General features: G+C 42.1%; 1 protein-coding gene across 1 annotated transcript; it reads left to right on the top strand.

Moving 5' to 3' along the window:
* Nucleotides 1-2,137: 2,137 nt before the first annotated feature.
* LOC147622461 (uncharacterized) lies at nucleotides 2,138-4,763 on the top strand. The gene is made up of 2 exons (XM_086822037.1): nucleotides 2,138-2,317; nucleotides 2,418-4,763. Exons 1-2 carry the CDS (start codon nucleotides 2,199-2,201, stop codon nucleotides 4,585-4,587), a joined length of 2,289 nt encoding a protein of 762 aa, XP_086678163.1. The 5' UTR covers nucleotides 2,138-2,198; the 3' UTR covers nucleotides 4,588-4,763.
* Nucleotides 4,764-23,994: the final 19,231 nt, after the last annotated feature.

The following is a 23,994-nucleotide window of genomic DNA, read 5'->3' as shown; positions in this document are numbered from 1 at the left end:
AGCACATGTGGTATCAAAGGTAATAGCCCATTAGTTAAGGTGTTGAAGCTTACAAGGTTAATCATTTGGAATGAGGCTCCAATGATGCATTGGTTTGCATATGAAGCATTGGACAGAACATTGAATAACATTATGCAAAGTGATATAGTGTTTGGTGGAAAAATTATGTTCTTTGTTTGGTGACTTCAAGCAAATATTACCCGTTGTGGGTAAAGGGATCGCGTGAGGATATTGTTGATGCAATGTTGTGCCAGTCATATATTTGGAGATATGTGAATGTTTTAAAGCTCACACAAAACATGCAGGTTAGACAGAGTGCACATAACTAGAATTTGTCAAATTGACTTTACAAATTGCAGATGGGTCTATAGGCCATCTAAACAATCAAGTTAGAGTGGTAATTCTATCATGAATGTTGATCCATGGAAACACCCTTTTGAGTTTGGTAGAATGGGTATACAATGATCTTCAAAGAGTAGAGGATTATGTATGTTTCTTCAAAGACCATGCTATTCTTGCACCACAAATCTAGAGGTTGATGAGATCAATGAACTAGCCTTAAGTGCATTACCCGGTCTTGAAAGAGAATACCTTAGTGCAACGAGAATGATAGAATATTGTATCCAATTAAGTACTTGAATAGCTTGAACTTAGGTGGTGGTTACCTTCCTCATCGCTTGCTTCTAAAGATTAATGCTCCTAACATGCTACTCCGCAATTTGAACCCTCGATGGGGACTTTGTAACGGTATCGGACTAATATGCAATCAATTTTACTCAAAGATGATAGAAGTAGAAATTGTTATAAGTACAAACATTGGATAGAAGGTCTTTATTCCCAGGATAACATTCATAGCGACTATACTTCAATTGCCTTTTGACATGAGATGGAGACAATTGCCTTTTGACATGAGATAGAGACAATTTCTTATGAGGCTAGCTTTTGGTATGTCAATAAATAAGTCCCAAGGATAAACGTTGAGTGTGTTGGGACTTTATTTGGCCACACAAGTATTCACACATGGATAATTGTATGTTGCTATGTCACATATTAGATCATTTGATGCAATGAAAGTGTGTGTAAAGTATACTGTGAAACACAAAAGCAACATAGAAGGGTCAAACGAAGTCTTTACAACCAATTTTGCCTCTACAAAGAGATATTGCAAATCGCATGCAAAAGATTGTAAATGTAATCTATGCCCAAAAGGTAGAGAACGAGCTATTGATATAGTAGCCTACAAAACGACAGAGACTACATTCATAGATATCTCTGTATCAATCAAGTAAGCATTTGAAAGGAGAATGTTTACAAAGATGTGACATGTGCAATCTATGTTGTCTTTCAGTTAGTGTGCATGCTTTGAAGTTGATTGATGTTTCTTTTAGAATGACACTTATTTTATTATAATGCAAAGACATGAAGTTAAATAGAAGTTGGATGGCAAAATTCTTTCAATTTATCTCTCACATTGACGCTACCCTTGTCGGTAATATTGAATTGATATGTATAAATCTACTTACATTGTGTGGATTAAATGGTTGACATTGAGGTAAAGCCACCATACAGATCCACAATATGGAGTGCCCCCTCTATTGCTCAAGGGGTGGTTTAAATTGTTGAGATGGTTGTAGGGGCTCGGTAAGTTTCTGTTTATTTTTTTAACGTTTGGATAACAAATGTTTTGCTTTTGACTTGCTTTTATATACAGTGGTATTATTTATTTTTCTTGCTTGGCTCGAAACACTTAACGTCCATAGAGAGAGAGAGAGAGAGAGAGAGAGAGAGAGAGACCTCAAAATCTTATGTAAACGATTAGTGTAGTGAGTGTCGTATTTGAGGAGTATAGGCTTCCAAGGAAAGATAATCCAGTTGCTCGAAGATGGTTTTACTGCTTTACTTTGGTGTGTGAAGATTGTCACCACTATATTGAGTTGGAATGCTAAATATATATTTATGCCAAGTTTGGTGCTTTATTCAAAGAAAAGTAAGTGCTTTAGGAGCTCCTACATAGATATATATAGCAAACATTGTTTGTTCATATATAAGTTGACAAGTTGAGGTCCATAAGGCTCAAAATGGACTTCAAATATAAGACTCACCCCAAAAGACAAGCCTTTGTTTTTATGATTGCAAGAATACTCTTGCCCACCTCAAGAACCACTAGTTTTCTTACAAAGTTTTTATGATTGCAAGTCATGCTAATAGTTTTCTTACGAAGTAAACAACGAGACTGTCACATTACTCGCGTTTTGCTCACGCCAATTCACCCGTGCTTCGACAGCAGAGAACCGCAACACATCGGCTATGTCTGCAGGTTTGTACCATTCACAATCCCTGATGTACTCATCTTCTTCTTATTCCAGGGCGAGCTCCAATCTACCTCCTCATCATTTTCACCATCGTGACCTTCACAGCTATGATCGAGACAGAGATCACCATTCACGGAGTTCTTGCTGCGCCGACAAAGATTACGGTAGCTTTTGCAGTTCTGATCGGCAAGATTGTGACAGAAATAGAAAGAGGGGAAGAATTGAAGATGGAGATTCGGAAAAGGCTTCAGAAAAAGCTAGGTTTAGGGTCAGGGATGCGGAGGAAGACATACATCTTAAGGGAGATGATGATAACCCTAAACCTAAGCTACTGGCGACGGAAAAAGAAAGATGTGTTGGTGTTGACAGGCCGATCGGGAACCCTAAACCTAGAATCGCTTTGGTTAGTGAGGGAGAAGGGCATGTTGATAGAGTTCACAAGTTGAACAGGAACCCTAACCCTAGAGTCAATCTGGTTAAGGAAGGAGAAAGATGTCGTAATGGGAGGAACAGGAACCTTAACCCTATAATCGCTATGGTAAAGAAAGAAGAGAGACGTTTTGATAGAGATGATGGTGAAGGAGAAAGACATCATGATAAACATGAAGGTGTAGATAGGCTGAAAGGGAACCATCTCAGTTCTGATAGGTATGGCGGAAAGGCTACAGAGAGAAAAAGAAACAATGATGCAGAATGGGAACTTGGAAAGGTATCCACTGCTTATGAAGGAGCAACTTCTGTTCGCCATGGGGAAAAGGATGCAGAGAGGGTTTCAAGTAAATCGAAAATAGAGAGGGTACTTGGGAAACCTTTCAATGAAGAAAACCGAGACTCTGCTATAGTGCATGGCTGTCACCTACCCTCAGAGGAGAATACTAGGGAATCATCCCCTGTTGGAAATGGGGAAGCTCAGATACATGAAAATTCATTAGTAGGAGGGCATGCAGGTTGCCAACCTTTGGATGAGGGTATCGCTCACTGTATGTCACCTGAGTCAGTGGATTACACTACTGATAACCCTTTCCCCAGAGCAGCCATCAGAATCAATCCGTGGAAAGATTGCAGATCAGACAATGAGTCTGGGGCATTGCCTAGAGCAGCTGATGGAATCAGTCCAGCAAAAAGTAGTAGACTAGAATTGAAGCATACAGACCTTGACAAAGATGCACACGAAGAGGCTGCAGATGAGCATCTTGAACCGGATGCTGAGGTGGAGAAACCATCTCATCAATGCTTGGTGTCACCCCACCATTTGATTAATATGCTTCGAGCCTGTAGAAGTATTGATGAATTTCAGAAGCTGGGAAGAATTAATGAAGGTACGTATGGTGTGGTTTTTAAAGCCCGAAATAAAAAAACTGGAGAAATCGTTGCTCTAAAGAAAGTGAAGATGGAGCAAGAGAGAGATGGCTTCCCAGTAACATCTCTGAGAGAGATAAATGTACTGCTTTCAATGCACCATCCATCTATCATTGATGTGAAGGAGGTAGTGGTAGGTGGCAATTTTCAGAACATATACATGGTCATGGAGTATATGGAGCATGATCTGAGAGGGCTTATGGAAGCGTATAAACATCCATTTAGCCAGGGCGAGGTGAAGTGCTTGATGCTTCAGCTTTTGGAAGGAGTCAAGTTCTTACACAACAACTGGGTTTTGCACAGAGATATGAAGACTTCGAATTTGCTACTAAATAGCCATGGCAAGCTCAAGATATGTGATTTCGGTCTAGCAAGGCAATATGGAAGCCCACTTAAAACCTACACACCAATGGTGGTGACACTCTGGTACAGGGCTCCAGAGTTATTACTTGGGACGGGCAAGTATTCAACAGCTGTAGACATGTGGTCACTGGGTTGCATCATGGCTGAGTTTCTCGGTAAGGTCCCTCTTTTTGATGGCAATAGTGAGTTGGATCAGTTGAAGAAGATAGTTGGAATACTTGGAACTCCAGATGAAACTATTTGGCATGATAATTTCTCAGGAGTCCAGTTCAATTTCCTCAGAAAGCCATCTAAGAACTGGCTCAGGGAGAAGTTTCCTTCCACATCTTTCACGGGAAGGACTCCTTTGTCAGAGAGTGGATTCAATCTGTTGAGTAGACTTTTAACCTATGATCCAAAAGAGCGCATAACTGCTGAGGATGCACTTAAACATGATTGGTTTAAAGAGGCTCCGGAGCCAAAAGTCGAGTCGATACTCTTCTATCTGGCTCATGTCAAGCGCGATGCGCAACTACGGAAGCTTATGGAAAGTAAAGACCCATTTGCTGAGTAGACACACCAGGAGTAGATCCTTAACATTTGTTCAGGTGCTACATTTTCTCGGTGGTGTCATTATGCAGGCTGTTTATTGCGTGTCCCTGAGAGCAGAGAGTTTAAAACTTGTTTCATAACATTTATTTCTTATGTGTGCTAATCTTGTGGTTAATATGATGTAAAGTTTGTGCTTGCTTGCCACGTGCTTTCACTTTGCAGAAATCTTGACTGGAATGTACATGCCATGTGTAGGTTTTTACATGGATACATGCAATAGGGTGACAAAGTGAAACTAGGTCAAGAACTCTTTGTACATGTGACATATATTGAAAGTGAGGCACAAGAATCTCCAGTATTAACACTTTGGGTGAAGGCATCTCTTGGATGTACCCGGTAGGTTGCATAGCTACTTTGCCGTGTAAAAATTCGACCTTGCAAGTTTGTGTAGTGTTTCCTTGGAAGATCAGTTAGAATTATCTTACTAGTAGAGAAAGTGACATAGAGAAAGTCTCCTTGGAAGATTATCTTACCAGTATAAGTATGTCAAGGCTCTACCCTGGCTTGGCCTGCCCCCAGTTTAATATTCAAACCCAAGCACCTATGCACGATTAATCTCTCAAGCGTGGCCATAAATTCAGCATACACAGTAGATTGAATCTATTCCATGGCATAGGCATGTCTAAGCATCACCCAATTTGTCCCAAGCCTTGGGATTTTTCCTTAGGCTTTTTCCTACTTAGGCTAAGTTCATTCTAGAGTGGTGGACTCCTTTCGCATTTAAGGTGGCAAAAAATGGATCACTCGAATGCCATGTCATGGATCCATCAAGAAAAAAAGCTTCCGGACTCAATGGGTCGATCGAGCGGAGGCCATCTCTTTTTGCTCACAAAAAGACAATCCCAATTTGTAGTTCATGGGACCCACCACATACGGCCAAGCTCTAACCATGTGGGGCCTGGGCTACGTCCATTTGTTTTGACGCAAGTGGGTGTCATAACATTATTGACTTTGTTGACCTTATGTGTGAATTACAATGAGATTCTCGGGCTTGGATGAGAGAAGTCACTCTTAGAAGAATGTATATTTTTTAATTAATGATACAAATTAACTAGTCCTTTAAAACTTTCTTTGAGGTTCAGCAAACTAAAATTTAAATTGATGGTGTACATAGTCAATTTTACCTACATAATATTCATTAAGGAGTAATCACAATATTCCCCCTGTCATATAAGACCGTTTGGACCTTCAAACGGGCCCCATAACCTGAGAATGTGTGTCCTTTGGTTGACTAATGTGGTTACATAGCTAGCACAAGCATGCATTCTACTTGGTAGAGTGCCATCCCACATTTGGGTACCATCTTTGGGGTCGGGGTGCTCACCACAACGGCTGCTCCTCATATAGGGGGCCTTATAAAACAGAGTACATATGTTACTCACAGTAACAACACGAGGGTAGAGCATTGAGCAAATGCTTTTCCAGTAGAACTTAGTAGATTGAAATAAAGGCTTTCAAATATGAAATTGATTAAGTATAATTAGATGCGGAGAAAAATAAATCTTAGGGGTGTTCATTATCAAGAAAAGAACTGAGTAATGTAAGGACATGCATACTGTGTAAGAGCTACTGAATTACTATTCTTGAAATATTCTCTCTTAATTGGAGAGTTAGCCTTAGTACAATCAATGAAATAGTTGATCCATTAATTTGTACAAAATATTTTGGGAGGAGATCAAAGGTAAATGCTTTAAAAAACACAAAGATAGTAAAAATAGCAAAATCTTTCTAATGAAACATCAACAAATATAGAGGAGGTTTTCCTACGAATCTCTAACACATATGAGAGGTTTCTCTCTTCTCTCTCTTTTTTCCTATGTAGTAAAGAGAGCTTTGCCCATTGGGAAAGGTGACGTTAATGGACGATAATGGGTAAGGTGATGTTGCTATAGAATATCAGGTAGGCAACATTAGTGAAGGTGATACTAGAAAGCACACATTAGTGGAAAATAACTAAAATAGACATTAGTGGAATCCACACGTTAGTGGGATTTAACAACGTTAGTGAGGAAGTGATGTTACTAAGAAAGACATTACAAAAGAATATTAGTAACACAATAGGGGCCAATAATGAGTAAAAAAAGAAAATTAATTAATTAATTAGAGGAACCTTTGTGATGGTTTGTTGGAGAACCTTTGTGACACATTGTTGGCTTGCTACAAATCTATACATCTTGTGTTTTTGCGCTCTCTCATATATGTTGCTCTATCTTGCCACCATCAACTATTGCTTTAGTCGTGCATACTCTCCATAATTTTGACATGGTATCAGAGCCTTGTAAAGGCTAAGTTCTCCCTTCAATCCGCTTTTCTTTCTCTCTCACTATCATAAGCCATTCACATCCTCATCAAGAAGGACGGTGATAGAAGAAGGTGAGAAGCAAAAAGGCATCAAGAAGGAAGGCAAAAAAAGAGCTTCATCAAGAGGAGATTCCGTCATCATCAACAAGTTCTTGAAGCTTGGAAGAAGAAGAAGAAGACGATCCTCATTACCGATAAGAAGAAGAAGAAGAAGAAGAGGAAAAAGAAAAAGAAAAACAAAAATTTCCGTCAAATATTTTCGTCACTATTTTTCCGTCATGAATCTTCCTCGAAGCTTTGGAGCCACGTGAAGAAGTGGTAAGAGATTATCTCTCTGTGCCTTTGAATCTGTGTTTGGCATGTTCTCCTTAGTCCCATAACAAAGGAGGCGGGAAGACCAAACGCTCTGCACTGGCGTTCGTCAACAAATGCTATCCATCTGCGTTTTTCATTGGCCATCGCAAAAGCGCGTCCATTGCCATTGCCATTGCCATTTTCATCGCCGTGCATTTTTTCGTTGACGTCATTGTTCTGTCGACGTCCATTCGTTGTTTTTGTCACCTGCCGTCTGCCTACCCCTTGTGAATGGTCGTAGGAGGAGTTGGTTAAGCAACCCCTTGGTGTGCACAATTGTGTGGCAAGACAACCTCAGCAAAGCTGCCTCAACTACAACCGAGTGGATGCATGGTAACGTGGACTCAAAACCTGTCTTGGAAATGGCTTTTAAATTGGTTTTTAAACATTTGAAAAAGTTATTTTCCCTTATTTTCTCCCACATTTTGTACGTTTGAGAAGCCTAAAAATAAAAACAGTTACAAGTAGCTCGTGGTGCACTCATTTAACCACCTCTCTCTCTCTCTCTCTCTCTCTCTCTCTCTCTCTCTCTTACCCACTCTGTCTCTTTTCCATCTCCTCTATACCCTAAACTTGCTACCAACTTGTTGTTTACCTCTCTCTCTCTCTCTCTCTCTCTCTCTCTCTCTCTCTGTGTGCCTATTGCAAGCCCCTTACTGTTGTTTCACCAACACACACACACATACTCATGGACCTTTCAACCATCATAGATTTCCAAGCATTTCGAGGTAGATGTAGAAGTTCAGCCTATGTAGAGGGTTGCGTGTCATGCGTCAATTTTTCTGCCAATGCAATCAAGGATTATATTACACAGAGGAAGCAAGAACAACATGCAAGGATGAAGTCTAAGGTACAAGAAGAACAGGAGCACAATGCAAGTCATGGTGCAAACAAGCAGAAGCGTCAAAAAATATGCAATGACGTTGTTCAGTACCTTAATCAACGGACCAAGGGTCTAGACGAGAAGACCATGTTTGATATATTAGCTCAGGTTCTCCAACATCATTCCATGAAGGAAATTTCTAGCAGTTTTCCACTATGGAACTAGACAAGTCTAATAGATGGCATATGAAATACACTTGAAGCAGTCAAAAAGCCTAAAAACTATGAGGAGCTATTTCTTAAAAGGTCTATTCCAATGATTCCTATGAATGGTGCCGGCACAAATACATCCTCTCTTAACATTGCAGATGCTTCAATGCAGTTGAACATACACATACGTAATTTATATGCAGCTAGAGGGCATTTACAAATATCTGCTGATAGTTTTTTGCCATTATCTTCATGCCATCAGCAAGCCCATGCAGTAGGCATAATCAGTGATGAGGTGAAAGAGCTTGTTTTCAATTTTTGGTTAAGCCATACTCGTGTTTCACCCAACAAAAAGGATGTATGTCACAAGCGCCTTGGCAGAAAATCTTATGTTAAGTATCTGACACACCTTCTCGATCAATCTCAGGTAACAGCAACAACTCGTGCTCCCAACACCTGTGCTGATTTGGTGTGTTTTTATACATTGCATATTCCTTCATTATAGATTCAAATACTAGATTAGATGTTTCCAACTGGTATACAAACAAATGCCAAATTCTCTACTCTTCTATGATTCTATCATCCTTGTATGTGCGTTGTTTCCTTCTTTTATCGTGTCTGTGTATTATGTATGACTGTCAAATTTCCAATCAGTTAACCTATAGATCTTGGACTACTTGGGGAAGTTAAGTACTGAAAAATCTAGCAAATAAAAAGAAACCATCCTTCCTCACAAGGCAGGGCATAGTTCAAAACAGTTTTCAATTTGGGGTGAACAAAACCAAGAAAATCGATAAGAGATTGGTGTTAAACAAGTAAGATACCCGATCGAAAACAACCTTTATACACTTAGGCTATAAAAAAAACAAGCATTCCTGAGGCTTTTCACTAGTATCACACCGCTCCTAAACCAATATGATACCGGTTGTGGAATGATAGTTGTATACAACAAGCATTCCTGAGGCTTTTCACTAGTATCACACCGCTCCTAAACCAATATGATACCGGTTGTGGAATGATAGTTGTATACAACTAACACTACTCATAGGGTCCAGCTGCTCTGCCGGTTAGACGCTACGATGGTTTTGTATTGCAAGTTGAACTATATTTGTTGTTTAAGGAGATGCATCCATAGGCCACTAGTTCATCAATGAGCTTTTGAGAAATTAAAGCCATACTTTGTACGCAAGCTTAAGGATACACTTGTTGCTGCATAACACATGTTCAGATGTCATTCTTAAAAGATGCGTTGAACCAGATTAGAGGATCTACTTTTGGGTTGCATGGCAAATCATGTCAATGTGATTGTGTCATTTGTAATGTGTGTTCTCATCCAAGTGGATGCAAGGCTGCAGAGAAGTCCTACAAGAGCATCACAAGCGCATAGGAGTCCATCCTATGTCCCAAAGCTGAAGGTACTATTTTCCATGCTTTGAAGTGTCTGATGGGGCACACCATCCGCATCCATGATGTTTGGTAGGAGGTGTGGATCGAACGACAGTGGAATGGGTCTCCTCTGGGGGGCTGGCTCATAATGTGTAGATGAAGAGCCCCCTATTGGGGAGATGCATCCGAAGACCTAGTGCTAATTTTACCAAAGCAAAAGCAACCTGCTCCCCCCCCGCTCATTTGACTCTTATAGGGTTACATTTGACTCTTATAGGTAAGAGGATTTTAGGGTTACATTTGACTCTTATAGGTGACTTGGCCGTTCACACTTGGGCGCCCATACATGGCCGGTCGATCATAACCCTTATCCTACTGATATTCAAGGTGCGCCTCTCATCGGCGATCACCCAATCCCTTCATCCTTAACATATGGTACCGACAAGCCCGGCCCATGACTCAGAATATTTAAATTAATGACGTAAAACATAGTACGTCTCAATGTCCGTCTCATAGGTTAACATGCAGCCTTCCTGATGTAGATTCCGTCCTCGGAAGCTATGGTATGGTAAGCTCGATAGGGTTGTTGTGGTAGACCGTCTGCAAAACAGGGAAGTAGAGTGAAAGTATGCTGGAATTCAAAAGATATAAAGTGTATAAATTCAAGCATGTTAGACAACAATGGATATTGCTATGAGAACTTAGTTTAAGGGATCACATGAATGAGCTAGTGTAGCAAATTAACAGGAGTTTAATAATTATTGAAAGTAAATCAAGAGTTAACAAGGTGTCAAAGGTTAATCAAGGTTTATAACTGGCTTAAGTCAAGGAAAATAACCAAGCTTAATAAATAAACAGATGACCACACTGTATCTACTCTAAGAACAAGTTAATCAAGGTTTATAACTGGCTTAAGTCAAGGAAAATAACCAAGCTTAATAAATAAACAGATGACCACACTGTATCTACTCTAAGAACAAGTTAATACCACGAGCCTAGGGACACAAGAAACATCAGAGTTACAGGAGCCTTTTGCCTTTATTTTTTTTTAATGCACGTGACAATTTTTACACACAATGGCGACCTTCCTAAGGCAAAACTAACATCGATCCTGGTACCATGTTTAACACAAGGCATTATCCAGGAATCTATTAGCTCACTTTAGGCAAGGCTACCCCCTACCAACCAAGGCATTGGTCTGGAGTAGAATACTCCTCGCCTACCAAGTATCAATAAGGCGATAGGCCAACATTAAAGCACATCATAGACTTGTATTGCCATTTATTGTAGGATTTTTTTTAAAAAATAATTTTTTTTTGATCTTCGCTCTTGAACTATAATTTGTCTTGCATCCTTTCGACAAAGGGGTAAAAGCTATGTCCTAGAGGTCAACACACACATGGCCAGGTGTCAAACGTTAAGATGGTTTGATCCGAGATCTAAGCCAATCGTATTCCAGACTGCATGCATTCTCAAGAATATATCCAATAAGGTTAAGCTCATTAATGATTTACACTAGCACGTCAAGCAACTTCACAAACTAAGTATTACATTGACAATTTCCATGTGGTCATGCATTATAGTTCATGCAATTAATTGAACAAAAAAAACGAAAGAGAATGGGTATGGAAGAATTACACCTGTATTTGGAGATCTCCTTGATTTGACGAGACAGCTTGCAATTTGATGTAGATATATTTTGATGAACGTTGCGGCAGTCTCAGGACTTGAAAGCGAACCCACCTCAAACTTTTTAACCTGTACAATCAACTAACAAGCACTATACCTCGAGAGGCACATCAGTGTGAAAAATTCAAGACTCGTTTAAGGACTCCAAACTAGAAACAACTTGAAAACACTAACCTACCTACCAATCACCACACTACTACTGAGGATACGGTAAGAGGATGTTGTAGAGTCCTGGCTCTAGCCCTAAGGCTAAGCCTCTGTCCGCATCATCCAAATAAATAAAGTCAACCTCAGTAGTGCCATGAGTTTCATCCGTCATTCATCATTATCAGATATTTCTTTTTCATTTTCCCATCCACATAAACTCATCAAGAATGTAACCATGCGAGGATAGTCATCTTGTGGAAAAGGAAAGCATTGGGCTAATGGGGATATGTCCTCTACGGAGTAGGGGTCAGTCATGGTCAATAGGCGAATTAGCCATTCTAATTCCTCAACATTTTCCTCTCTGGCTAGTACATCTATATGATCCCATTCAGTTTCAATAACAAGATAGCACATGTGAAATATCTGAGAAAGGTATAGATGATACCTCTCACCAAAGGTGGGAGTGGCTGAAGTGTATGATGATCGTGCATCTGCCATATCTGCAAACACAGATATAGCATTAGTAGGTTTATGACAGGTCAATCTAGTTCTTGATTGGATACGGATGTTTCTCCTCTTTTTGTGCTCTTGCTCTTTTTACTATTTTTTGTTTATTTTTTCTCTATTTTTTTTTAAAAATGTATGAAGCTATATATATACATCCCCTTGAATTTGGCAATTACATGGTCAGGGGAGAAGGTTAAGGAGGAAGCATTAGAATGTCGAGCGTGAGTACATGCTCCCCCTTTCCTTGGGTAGATCATATTATTTGCAATGATGTTGCAGCCTCTTGGAACCAATTTGTCCAGCGGGTCATAGGTTGTGATGTGGGCAGATAGCTTTTTATGACCCTTGTGGCCACATCCAATTGTAGAGATGGTAGTGTACGCTCCCATTGACGAATGGAGGAAATGGTTTCCGACGATACTATTACAAGGGGAGACGTAGACTCATCGATTTTTTGTTGGGTGTTGACAAAAGTAGGTGTAGAGCATGTAGACACTTCTATATTAGTGTGTGCCTGGCATCATGAGGAGCTAGAAGCTTCATGTGGCTCCCCCCTTCCTGAGCTAGGTGGTATGATCGATATCGTTTGGGAATCCAAACTAACTCTGGAAGAAGTGGTGCGGAGCACTCTGTTACCTTTCCCTTACCACGGTCTTGAATTGTCATTGGGGTGGCAACAATTGGTTTGCAAGGTTTTACAGGTGATGTAGAGGGATTCACCTTATGTTTAGGGACCCAAATCTGGTCATTCCCCTCGTAGTACCCTTGGGCTACTAATAATTTTTTAGGGATCCATCGCGATGTCACATTGCCCTTTCTCGGGTGGGTAGCTGCTTTCCTTTTACGAGGCTTCTTGGTGGCTGAACGAGATTGAGCAGGGGAAGTAGCTGTTAACGAAGCTTTTGGGATCCATTTGTATATACTCTTTGGCATAGTAAGCGGAACCTTAGATACCACCTTGCCTGTTTCCATTCTTGGCGTTGAAGCGTTAGAGGGATGGCAAACAATCAAAGATGGTTTTGCCACTGGACTTTGTGATTTTTCATTATCTAATATTTGAGTGGATGACTTAGGTGCGGGATTTTGAGCGGTGGGCCACCATCCACATAGAAAACAAACTTGGTGGCAAGGAGGTAATAACGAAATTTCCTTACTGCATATATCATTGCCAACCCTTCTCGCTCTGTAGTGGTGTAGTTCATCTCAGCATCGTTCAACTGGCGACGACTGGCAAAGCTAATGGGGTAGTCTAGCTTGTGTTCTCCAGGTTGAGTCAACACACACCCAATAGCAAAGTTTGATGCATCAATATGCACATGGAAGAGTAAATCCCAGTTAGGCATTCTCAAGATTGGAGCACTCGCCAAGGCCTTCTTTAATAGCTCATAATCACGGTCACATTCTTCGGTCCAAATAAACTCGATGAGAAGCTTATACAATGGTCGAGCTATCTCGGTGAAGAAGAGGATAAACCTTCGATAATAACCAACGTGGCCCATAAAGCGTTGGACTCCCTTGTAGTTGGTGGGTGGTGGCAGTTCCAGATTGACCTTGATTTTACTCTCGTCCGTGGAAATCCCATTTTTGGACACTATATGCCCTAAGATAACTCCGTGTTTAACCCAGAATTGGCATTTGAAAGGATTCAAGGAGATGCGATATAATCTACACCTTTCAAATATTTTCCGTAAACACATCAAGTGCTCGTCCCAAGAGGAATGAACACAAAGATCATCTAAGAAAGCTTCACAGAAGTCCCTTAGATATTCCTTAAAGGCCGTGTTTATCAATCGTTGGAATGTTGCAGGTGCATTGGTCAAGCCAAAAGCCATGACACGAAAGGCAAACACTCCAAACTCCGTGATAAATGCTGTTTTAGTTTGGTCCTCGACTGCAATTGTGATCTGATTGTAACCCGAGTACCCATCTAAAAAGCTATATGCCTTCTTGCCTGCCACTCTTTCAAGCACATGTTCAGAATATGGTAGGGGGTAATGATCCCTTCTGGTGGCTGCATTAACCTTTTTGAGATCCACGCACACTCTGAGTTTCCCATTCTTCTTTGGTACGATGACTATCGGAGAAACCCATTCTGAGTGCTCAATAGGGTATATGAATCCACATTTTACAAGCTTTTCAATTTCCTCTTGTACAATCTTTGCATACTTAGGATTCATTGGGTAGGGACGTTGCTGGACTGGTTTAGCAGTGCTAATCATTGGAATCGTGTGTTGCACCACCGAGGGTGGAACACCCTTCATATCATGATATGTCCAAGCAAATATGTCCTTGAATTCTTTAAGAAGCTTCGTAAGTGCAGCTTCTTCCACCTTGGTGAGGTCTTGAGCAATAAAAACTTGTTTAGACTCCTCACCCGCCCCCGCAGGGCCATCGTAGACACCGCTACTCCCATTGGTAGGCGTTCGTTGGGCTTTTGTGGTGAATGATTTGAAATGCTCGGGTGTGGGATGTAAGTCTACTGGTTCTTGTTGTGCCAGGCTTTTTTCTTTCAATTCCGCTCTCTTGGTTTTGTCGCCTCCTTGCAGTACGACTTAGTTTTGGCTTCTCATCAATTTCTAATTGGGCGACGTCATGAGGTTGCGGAATACACCACATGACACTTTGGAGGTATTGTCCCCAATTATCCGCTAACTTCCAATGAGCATCAATGGCTCCTACATAATTGAGCCATTCTGCAGTGGATCTTTCCTTGTTTATTGCAGTGCGTACATTAGCTCGATAGCATTGACGCTTATGTCTCGTTTTCTTCTTACCAAGTTTTTGATTTTTGTTTCTATCAGATTCGGACTCACTTGGTTGATCTTCACTTGTGTCCCCCTCACTTTCGGATGAACTGCAGGAGGTCACCGTCCTAGGCCTTGAGCACCTTGCTTCCACATTTGGGTGAATATTTGATTCATTTCCCCTGTCAGGCTCAGGGTCAATTTCTTCTTGAGATTCATACTCAGAGTTGCATTGGTCAGAGTCTTCGCTACTTTCAGTGTCGGTGGAGTTTGCCACGTTCTCGCCATCAGGAGTCAAGTGCATAACACCTATCATGTTTATTGGCACTAACGGTGGCATATCTTGCCCCTCAGGTGTTACCCAACTTGTGCCTCTATTTCCCCATGTGTCTATGGTTGCCGCTAGGTGTACCCAATCCACGTTATCCGACTCAGTCATACCCGGTAGGACATCCATATAAGGAGAATCTTTCCCATCATCAGTCTCTTTTTTGCATGTATAGCAATACCTTAATGGGGCGGAGTGAACAGTGGTATCCGATCGATTATCGATGATAACCTTGCTTCCTAAAGGATGCGCACGACCATTCTCAAGATCAACTCGAATGACACAGTCCTGGAATTGTAGGTAGACATGGTTTTTCGACCAGTCATGCACCATTTGTGCTTCCCTCATGAAAGGACGTCCTAAGATCATTTGATATGACATAGGATGCTTGGAGAAATCCATTACAATGAAGATATGTCTTACCTTGTACCCCAGAACCTTGATCTTAAGGTCCCTTAACATTCCAATAGGTTTAGCAATAGTTCCGTTTGCCATCTTAACCACTATGTTTGTGACTTTGAGGTGAGGTCTCCCCATAGATTCCCAACAGTTTTTAGTCACAATGCTCACGCCAGCACCACCATCAAGGATTCCCTTTAGAGTTAATCCCTTGGTAGTAATGGGGAGGGTGGCATTAGATTCGTCCCCCTTCAAAGTACTGTCCCAACTTGTTAACAGGTATTTCCATGACCGAGTTTTCATCTAGGTTGGGTTGTATATCCCAATGTTCCCCTTCACCTTGAAGCGTGTCGGGTCTATCCATATTTGCAAATTGTGGTAGCCCCGCCTTTAGTTCTCCATTGAGAAATGCCCGAAGAGCTAAGAATAGCTCAGGATCCGTATAATTTGGATATGATCGTGGTTCTAATCAGAGGACATGAAATCCATTAGCTTGGACACATTCAACGGTCCTTTTTGAGATATCGCCCCTTGACTAGGGACTGGTGAAGATGGAATCACTTCCGATGGGGTCAGGCATTCCCTCACCAAACATTCTTTCAAGCAAAAAGGGTGTTTGCCCACTTCCCGATGTCCTATCCTCACTTTCTTCCCGAATGATACTAGGTATAGCTAACGGTTTATGGTTCCTGTGAGGCTGAACTTGCGTAGGAAACACTGTGTCTGGAATTTTGATTTTTCTCGGGTTTGGCTCCAGTTCTCTTTGTGTTTCTTCCATCAAACCCCTTAAGTGTTGCACTTGTTCAATCTCCTCAACTGGGTTTGGGTAAGTTCCAATCTTTTTCTTGAGGGTTTTTGGCCCACGTGGCTTGTCTTGGGGAGTCTCAGTCATTTGGGTGGTCGAGAGGACATTAATTGACTTGGTTGTGAGGCCGAGGAAGTTTCCTTATGTTTCCCCTTATTTATGTACTCGCTTGATTCTCCTTCATTGAGCTCCCGAGTGGGTTCCTCCCTTAAGGTAGGGGCTTTGGTCCCCATGGTTTCTATTGAATCGGAATCATCTTCGGGATCATTCATATACACGGGGTCGTCTCCTGTCCCTATGTTAGTCTTTGAACTAGGCTTGGAGCTCATGGCATTAAGCGATCTCTTCCATTGTGTTTTCTTTTTCTTTGCCTGAGCGATTGATGCAGTATCCCTCTCTTCAAGAATGTAGTTTTGATTTTGAAGCATTGACCGTGTAACTACATTCGCGGGTACAACGGGTGTGGTTCCTCGTGCTTGGTTGGTGACCTCAACCAAATTCAATGGCGTAATCTTGGGTGCATTAGGATTATGTGGACATTAAGCTATCAAATGATCTATGCCACAACGATTACATGTAAGTACCGGCATTCCCGATGTGCTCCCTTGATTTGGTTACATCTGAGTAGCGATCTTCTATAGCTTATTAGGACACTCCGCTACACGATGCGGTCCACCACACTCGTAGCATTGAAGAGGTGGTCTCCTCGCCAAGGTATTAAGGTTTTGCCCTCTTGTGGCGAGAGCAGCCGCTTGATATACAGGCTTGACTTGCCCGAAATGATCCTCCATGTAGTACTGGGGAATCATTTCAAACGTATCAATCCCGTATGGAGCAGTGGGGTCTATCTCCTCTTCATAATCCCCACACGCACTATGTGACTCACAACCCATCTGGTTTACAGGGGTAATCCTTGGGGATGTGGAGGTTGTGGTCCTAGCACACTGGCGGTGGTAATGGCACAGACTGGACTACATTCGGATTCCTTGGAACTATGTGCTATGACGGTTGCTCGACAAGTTGTGCAGGCATTAGTGCGGGTACTTGAGGTGTGTTTGACCAGGCTAGTGGTGCCTGATTTGCCAACATTCGCTTAAGTACTAGGCAATCCTTAGATTGATGGCCATACTTACCACATGCATTGCAATTCCCATTGAATTTAACTCTGAATGTGGGACATTCACTCGTGCTATGTGGTCCTAAGCACACCAAACACCATTGTTGCTCTCTCCTTGGGTACATATGGCTATTCTGAGGAGCTCGATTACCCCTAAAGTATTCTTGGAGAGCCTTAGTAAGGTCGGTCTCACAGACATTTCAGATATCTTGGGCTCCTTGGCAATAGGTTTTACCGTCATTGGCTCGTGCCCAGATACTTGCGAACTAGCGGATTTCGTCTCCGAAGACACCTTTTTACCTGCAATCATCAAGTTGTCTTCTAACTGGATTGCATTGGCAGTGACTGCTTCCCACGTTGTAAGACCTCTAATGACTAGGCATTGTATATGTCCTCGTGGCGCAATCCTCGGATGAATCTATCGAGCAGTTGGTTATTATTGAAGCGCTCATCAGGAGTGCAGCGAGAATTTAGATGCTTCAATCGACTTATAAAGTCTTTCACTGACTCCCCTTCCTTACGTTCAGCTTTTTGGAGTTGAGATGCTACTCCCCAAAGCACACCCTCACGTATGTATTCTTTCAAGAACAATCTCTTGAGAGTGGGGTAGTGAGTGCGCTCTTCAACCCTTAAGGTTCGATACCAATCTCTGGCCTTCCCACTCAAGGTTAAGCCTAAGGCTTTACACTTATGCAACTCATTGTGCTCTTCCAAGGAATCACACACGTATTCAAAGACTTCAATGTGCTTCCTAACATCCTCGTTACCACTGAAGTTTTGAGTGAGCTTAGCCACTTGTACTGCTTTGCTTCTAGGCTCTCTCTCAGGCATGCTCCGCATATTTTCCGCAATAGATCGTCCGATCATCTGAGCAAACGCTACAAGATCACCTAGGTGAGCAGGCATAGCTGGTGGAGGCACTTCTGGGATAGCCTGGCTGATAGGAGTTGGCGTTGGTCTGAGTATGTTGGCAAATGACGTAGGATATGATATGTGGCTAGGCCTAGCTCCTCTTGGATAAGGGTGGTGATAAGGCAGTCGTGGAGCATATGCCATTGGCATACTAAGAGGCGTAGGAGCTACATGAGCATGAGTAGCAATAGGTACATATGGTTGATAGGCACCGGCACACACTGTTGTATGTACTGTTCCGCTAGGTAGCGGCGTCGTACTAACTACAGCGGTAACAGGTGCACTTTTCGTTATGCTCATCATTGGGGTAGGCATTGTGGATTCCTTAATGGAAAGTTGAGCCAAGGTTGGAAAACTAAAGTTACTGCTCGTGGGCTCAACCTGCATTGAGACTCCAGGTAAAACAACATACGAAGGGTCTATGGGACTCACCGAGGGAGTCTCCAATTGTGATAGGGTTGGTTGTTTGGCCTTGCCCGTATCCAAAAACCTCATAGGGCTAGTGGAAACTAGGTTCACTCCCCTATTTTGCCTCTCAATTTGGATAATTCTATGAATAACCTCACATATCATTTGCTGTTGCTCTTCTAGATTAGTGGCGCTAGATGTAGATCGTAGGACTTCTAACCAACCCACATGGTATGTGTAACCCGTGTATAGGTCCGTTAGAGTCTCTGTGTGTAGATCATATTCCCAATTTTCATTGAGAAATATCCCATCCAGACTTGGTGTGCCAAACGGTTCTCTTGAAGTGGACGCAATGTCACTTCTTATGGGTTGGCTTCTAGGGACCTCTACTTTAGGAGGCGCGTCAGAAGGTGGTAGCTCAGTAGGGCCCTCATTAAACGAAGTGGGTAGAATATCCACATGGACACTCTTTGGGAGGGTAGGGCCTACATAAGATGTGAATGGCGAATCTACTACCCCTCCTTCTTCATTTACTTCGCTTCTTGCATGTTCCGAGCGTGTAGCTTTACTAAAGGTCTCTATTAGACGACTAAACATGCTAGATCCAGGTTGTGGGGCCCAAACTGGCATGTTTTGGCTTGTCTCCTCAGGGTTCTTGGTAGGGTGCCCTTCCATGGCTTCTGAGTCAGAGGACGAGTCACTATCCACTATTTGTGGATCTTGGGTTGCACTCCCTTGGGTTCCAACCGAAGGCCAAGATGCTAACGTGGAGGGATGGTGTGAGCCTGCGTAGACTGAAACGCTTTCTAGTGGCTCAGACTCTAGCACCCGACTAGAGCGTAGATGCATGTGGTGTGGGTACCCTACGTGCATTGGTAACTACCCTTGAAACTCACACAAGTGATTTCTTAGGTGTTTCGCACCCCGTTTTTACTTGTTTTTAGATTGTTTTTAACTCGTTTTTGACCCCCTTACTTATGGTCGAAACTGGACTAGGACGTGTGAGAGCTCGAAATGAGCGTATCGTTCAAAGGGTCCTAGTGTGCTTTACAGCACTGTGTTCGCCTATCCAGAGCCCTCGTGGTCCTCAAAACAGTCCGTTTCCCTATGGGGGAAGGGGCAAAAGCCTATTTGCTTGTGGAGGAAAGGGTGAGGGCTTTATCCTACTTGCTCACTTTACTCCTTGGGGAGTGGGCTACATATAGGGCACAACTTCCCATAAGCTCTCACTTGAAAGAAAGCTATGGAGGCTCACTCTCCTATATATATATATATCAAAAGACCGAGGCCGAGGCCGAGGCCGAGGTCGGGGTCAATTGGGTGTTTTTCTTTTCAAAATTTTTTTCTCCAATTTAAAAATCTTTCAAATTTGGTTTTTTCTTTAAAAATAAAATTTATTTTTTTATTTTTTTGAAATTAATTTTTTTTCTTTTTTTTTGAGAAGTTTTCTAGGGTTTCTCTCTACGGTTCAGCCTTGGTCGCGGCGCAGTTTGCACAGCACAGGTCTGGGGATTCAGAAATCCCCCCTCACATGCAGAAAACCAGATAACAGAACGCACGCCCTCACGCGGAGTGGAAAAATAACAAAAGAAACAAAAATGCAGAAGACAAATTGCAGAAACAGATTGCAAAACACGGAAACACCCCAACAACAAACACACAGTCGCTTTCCTACAGTGTAAATTAAACTTCACGTAGTAGCCCGAGCTGCAAACTAGAGCTTGGTGTAGGGCAACTCCCCGGCAGCAGCGGCGCCAAAAATGTGCGCTTTTGTCGCATAGGTCGTAGCTGGGGACTTGCGGGACACCGTATGCGAGCCACGAATGTCTGCAAGCATACAACCAGGGAAGGAAGCTCAAACAGAATGCAAAGGGTGTGTCACTCACCGCTCAACCGCCGCCTTGAAGGATCCCCGCGTCGCAGTGAAGAAGGAGCCGCCGTCGCCGCTCTACCGCCTCTCCCCTGTCGTGCGCTACACAGTGCTCGATCGCTCTCTCACTCTCTCTCTCTCTCTCTCTCACACACGCAGGAGAAGGAAACCAATGAGATAAGGCAAGAGCACTCTTGTATTCACAACACATGAGAATGAGGATTTTAGGGTTACATTTGACTCTTATAGGTGACTTGGCCGTTCACACTTGGGCGCCCATACATGGCCGGCCGATCCTAACCCTTATCCTACTGATATTCAAGGTGCGCCTCTCATCGGCGATCACCCAATCCCTTCATCCTTAACATATGGTGCCGACAAGCCCAGCCCATGACTCAGAATATTTAAATTAATGACGTAAAACATAGTACGTCTCAATGTCCGTCATAGGTTAACAAGATCTTTCAGGACATAGACTGTGAAACCACGGATGATGGCAAGACAAAGATGAGGAAAGAGTTAATACACAAGGAAATTTCATGCAAGGCACTGAATCAAATATTCAACGACCAGCTCGAAAAGTTTATCAAACATAATTTTGTGTACAAGTGGCAAGCTGAGCAATACAAAGAACGCTTGTCCAATTTTCTCGAAGATGTGGTAATATCTGTTGTAGACTTTGTTAAGAATTATTCTTTTAAGGAGCAAAATGAGATACAATTAATGCACTAGTATTCAAGCCAAGTGTCCATATTTGTGCATATTAAATACTTTCGCATTGTAGGTGACATCCACAAAATGATTCACTTTTATATCTCTGATGAGAAGCATGATACCCATTTTGTGCAACATTGCTTCATGCTACATTATAATTGGGTATTACCCTATGGAATTCCCCTACAACATCATTGGGTTTTTTGCTTCATCTCAATTCAAAGCAAAAAGGCCTTTCTACTTTGTTTCTAGGTACACTGCCACCACACAGGTTTGCAAATGACTTGCCAGTGGGCATCGTGATGGCCCCATATCACTTGGTACTGACTCCCCTTGAGATCGATGCTCACGGGGTCAATACCAAGCAACACGAGTCTCGTTGGGCATCTTGCATACCCCATATCAGTTGGTATTGACCCCCTTTTGTGGTCATTTTTCTCACGAGGGTCAATACCAAGCGACTAGAGTTTCATTTGCATGCACCATTTTGCTTGGTACTGCTCCCTTGGGACATGTTGCTCTCATGGGGTCAGAACCAAGAGACAAGAGTCTCATTGGCATCCTTCAGGTCCCATTTTTCTTGGTATTGACCCCTTGTGATCGTTTTGCTCACGGGGTCAATACTAATCAATATGAGGTTCATTGGCATGCTGTTGGCCCCATGTCGTGAGGCACTGACAACCTTTTTTGGTATTTTTACTCATGGGGTTAGTACCAAGCGATATATGGCTTGTGACATCCTGCAAGCCCCATTTTGCTTGGTACTAACCCCTTGCCTCATTTTGCTCACGGGGTCAGTACCAAGCGATATGAGGCTCGTTGGCATCATGTTGGCCTCATATCGCTTGGTACAGACTCCCCTTCGGGTCATGTTGCTCATGGACTGTACTATAAGATCTTGTTAGCATGGGCCAGTACCAAGCGATTAGTTGTGAGCGGGCATCCCGCTTGTCCATTTTTACTTGGTACTAACTCCTAACAATTTTTTGGTTGTGATCTTACTAAGTTTATTTATAAGATGGAGCATACCAAGCAAACTGCTCGAAGGGTAGATACAAGCGAAAGGCCTATGGAGTCGCTCTTTAAGTGCAAGGTAGGAGGAGAAGATATCAAGCCCACATGGCAATTCTACGAGAGCTTCAATAGATTGAGTGACATATGCAACTTGTAGTAGCAAGGCTACCATTTCAGAGGCTTGTGCGTGAAATATGTGAACACTGGAGTATTGGCATGCGATGGCAAGTTTTGTCTCTCCAGGAAACGATTGAAGACTGGCTCATAGAGTTTTTTGAAGATGCATATTTCCTCGCTGCCCATTCTCATAGGCTTACAATAATGCCTAGGGATTTTGATACACTCCATAGATTAAGGTACAAATATGATAGACTATTAGCACCTGTCTCTGTTAGCGATCATCGCATGCTGGAGATTCTGATGGTCCCACCCCTCCATCCTCATGCAAGGCTAGTTGAGGACACTGTGCTGGTCACGATAGGGACACCGGCTCTCAGACTTGGGAAGAGCAAAATCACAAGACCAGCCAGCAAGATGCTACACAACCAGAACCAAAGGCAAACCACAACCGAAGGCACAACCACAAGCACAATCGAATGTTGCTGCCACACAATCACAACCGAATGTTGCTGCCAGACAATAACAACCATCCGGTTTTGCCAGTGATGGTGATATTTTTCCTGATGATCAAGCAGATGATGATGCATGTCAAGAAGCCAACAGAAGTCATATAGAAATTAACATCATTGAAGCAAAAAATAGTAGACAATTAAGGAAGTTGGAGAATATTGCTCCTGTGAATATGGCAATTACAATTCAGGGAAGTAAGCTTGTTACTAGCTTAGATGCAGTATTCTATTTTCTAATTTTATTTTTCGTAAATCCTATTTCTATTTTCTCACAAATCCTAATTATATTTTCTATTCATTGTTGCCTGTAGGTATTGTCTCTCTCTTCTACCAAAAGAGATACAAAATATTACATATGTTATAGACCCTCTCATATCAGGGCAATTGCAAATGAGGGGACATCGTTTTTGGACCTAATGGCCTGGTTTCAGGGGGTCAACCTTGATTTGGCAAATTATTGTGACAGCTTATAATAACGAAGAGCGAGTCTCGTGTTAAGTTATGAACTGACAACATATATTAGGTAATTTGTATGTGTTTTTTTTAATAACACCTATGTCCTGTTTGCTTTTCCAGCGCACATTGGAGTTTGCTTCTTCATGACATCAAACAAAATACATCTTACTTCGCAAACTCTGTGTCCGGATATCATGGTCGAGCTAGAGAGTAAGTCCCTCTATAGACATTTCCCTCTTCCACAATCATTTAGATAGATTTATTGAAGTAGGATAAATAAATGCTTGTTTTGTCGTCCTTTCAAATGTGCTTGAAAGCTTGCATCAATTGGGGAACACCTATTATTGGAGCCTAATCTTATTCAAACCATGAAATATCAAAGGATTAAGATGCCAGTCTAGCCAGGTGATAATAGTTGTGGATGGAGGACGTGACTTAACGCATTTCTCTTGTTAGAAGTAAGTGATGTTTATAATCAACATCTCCATCAACTAACATACATCTCTATGAGGTTTCTAACAAAACATTTTCCTTTGTGTGCAGGAACTTAATCTGCA

This window comes from Cibotium barometz, chromosome 28 (genome assembly GCF_041138505.1).
Source record: "Cibotium barometz isolate CiBa-2024 chromosome 28, ASM4113850v1, whole genome shotgun sequence".
NCBI lineage: Eukaryota > Viridiplantae > Streptophyta > Polypodiopsida > Cyatheales > Cibotiaceae > Cibotium > Cibotium barometz.
The sequence above is the reverse complement of the archived record's forward strand: the minus strand, read 5'-3'. Positions and strand labels throughout refer to the sequence as shown.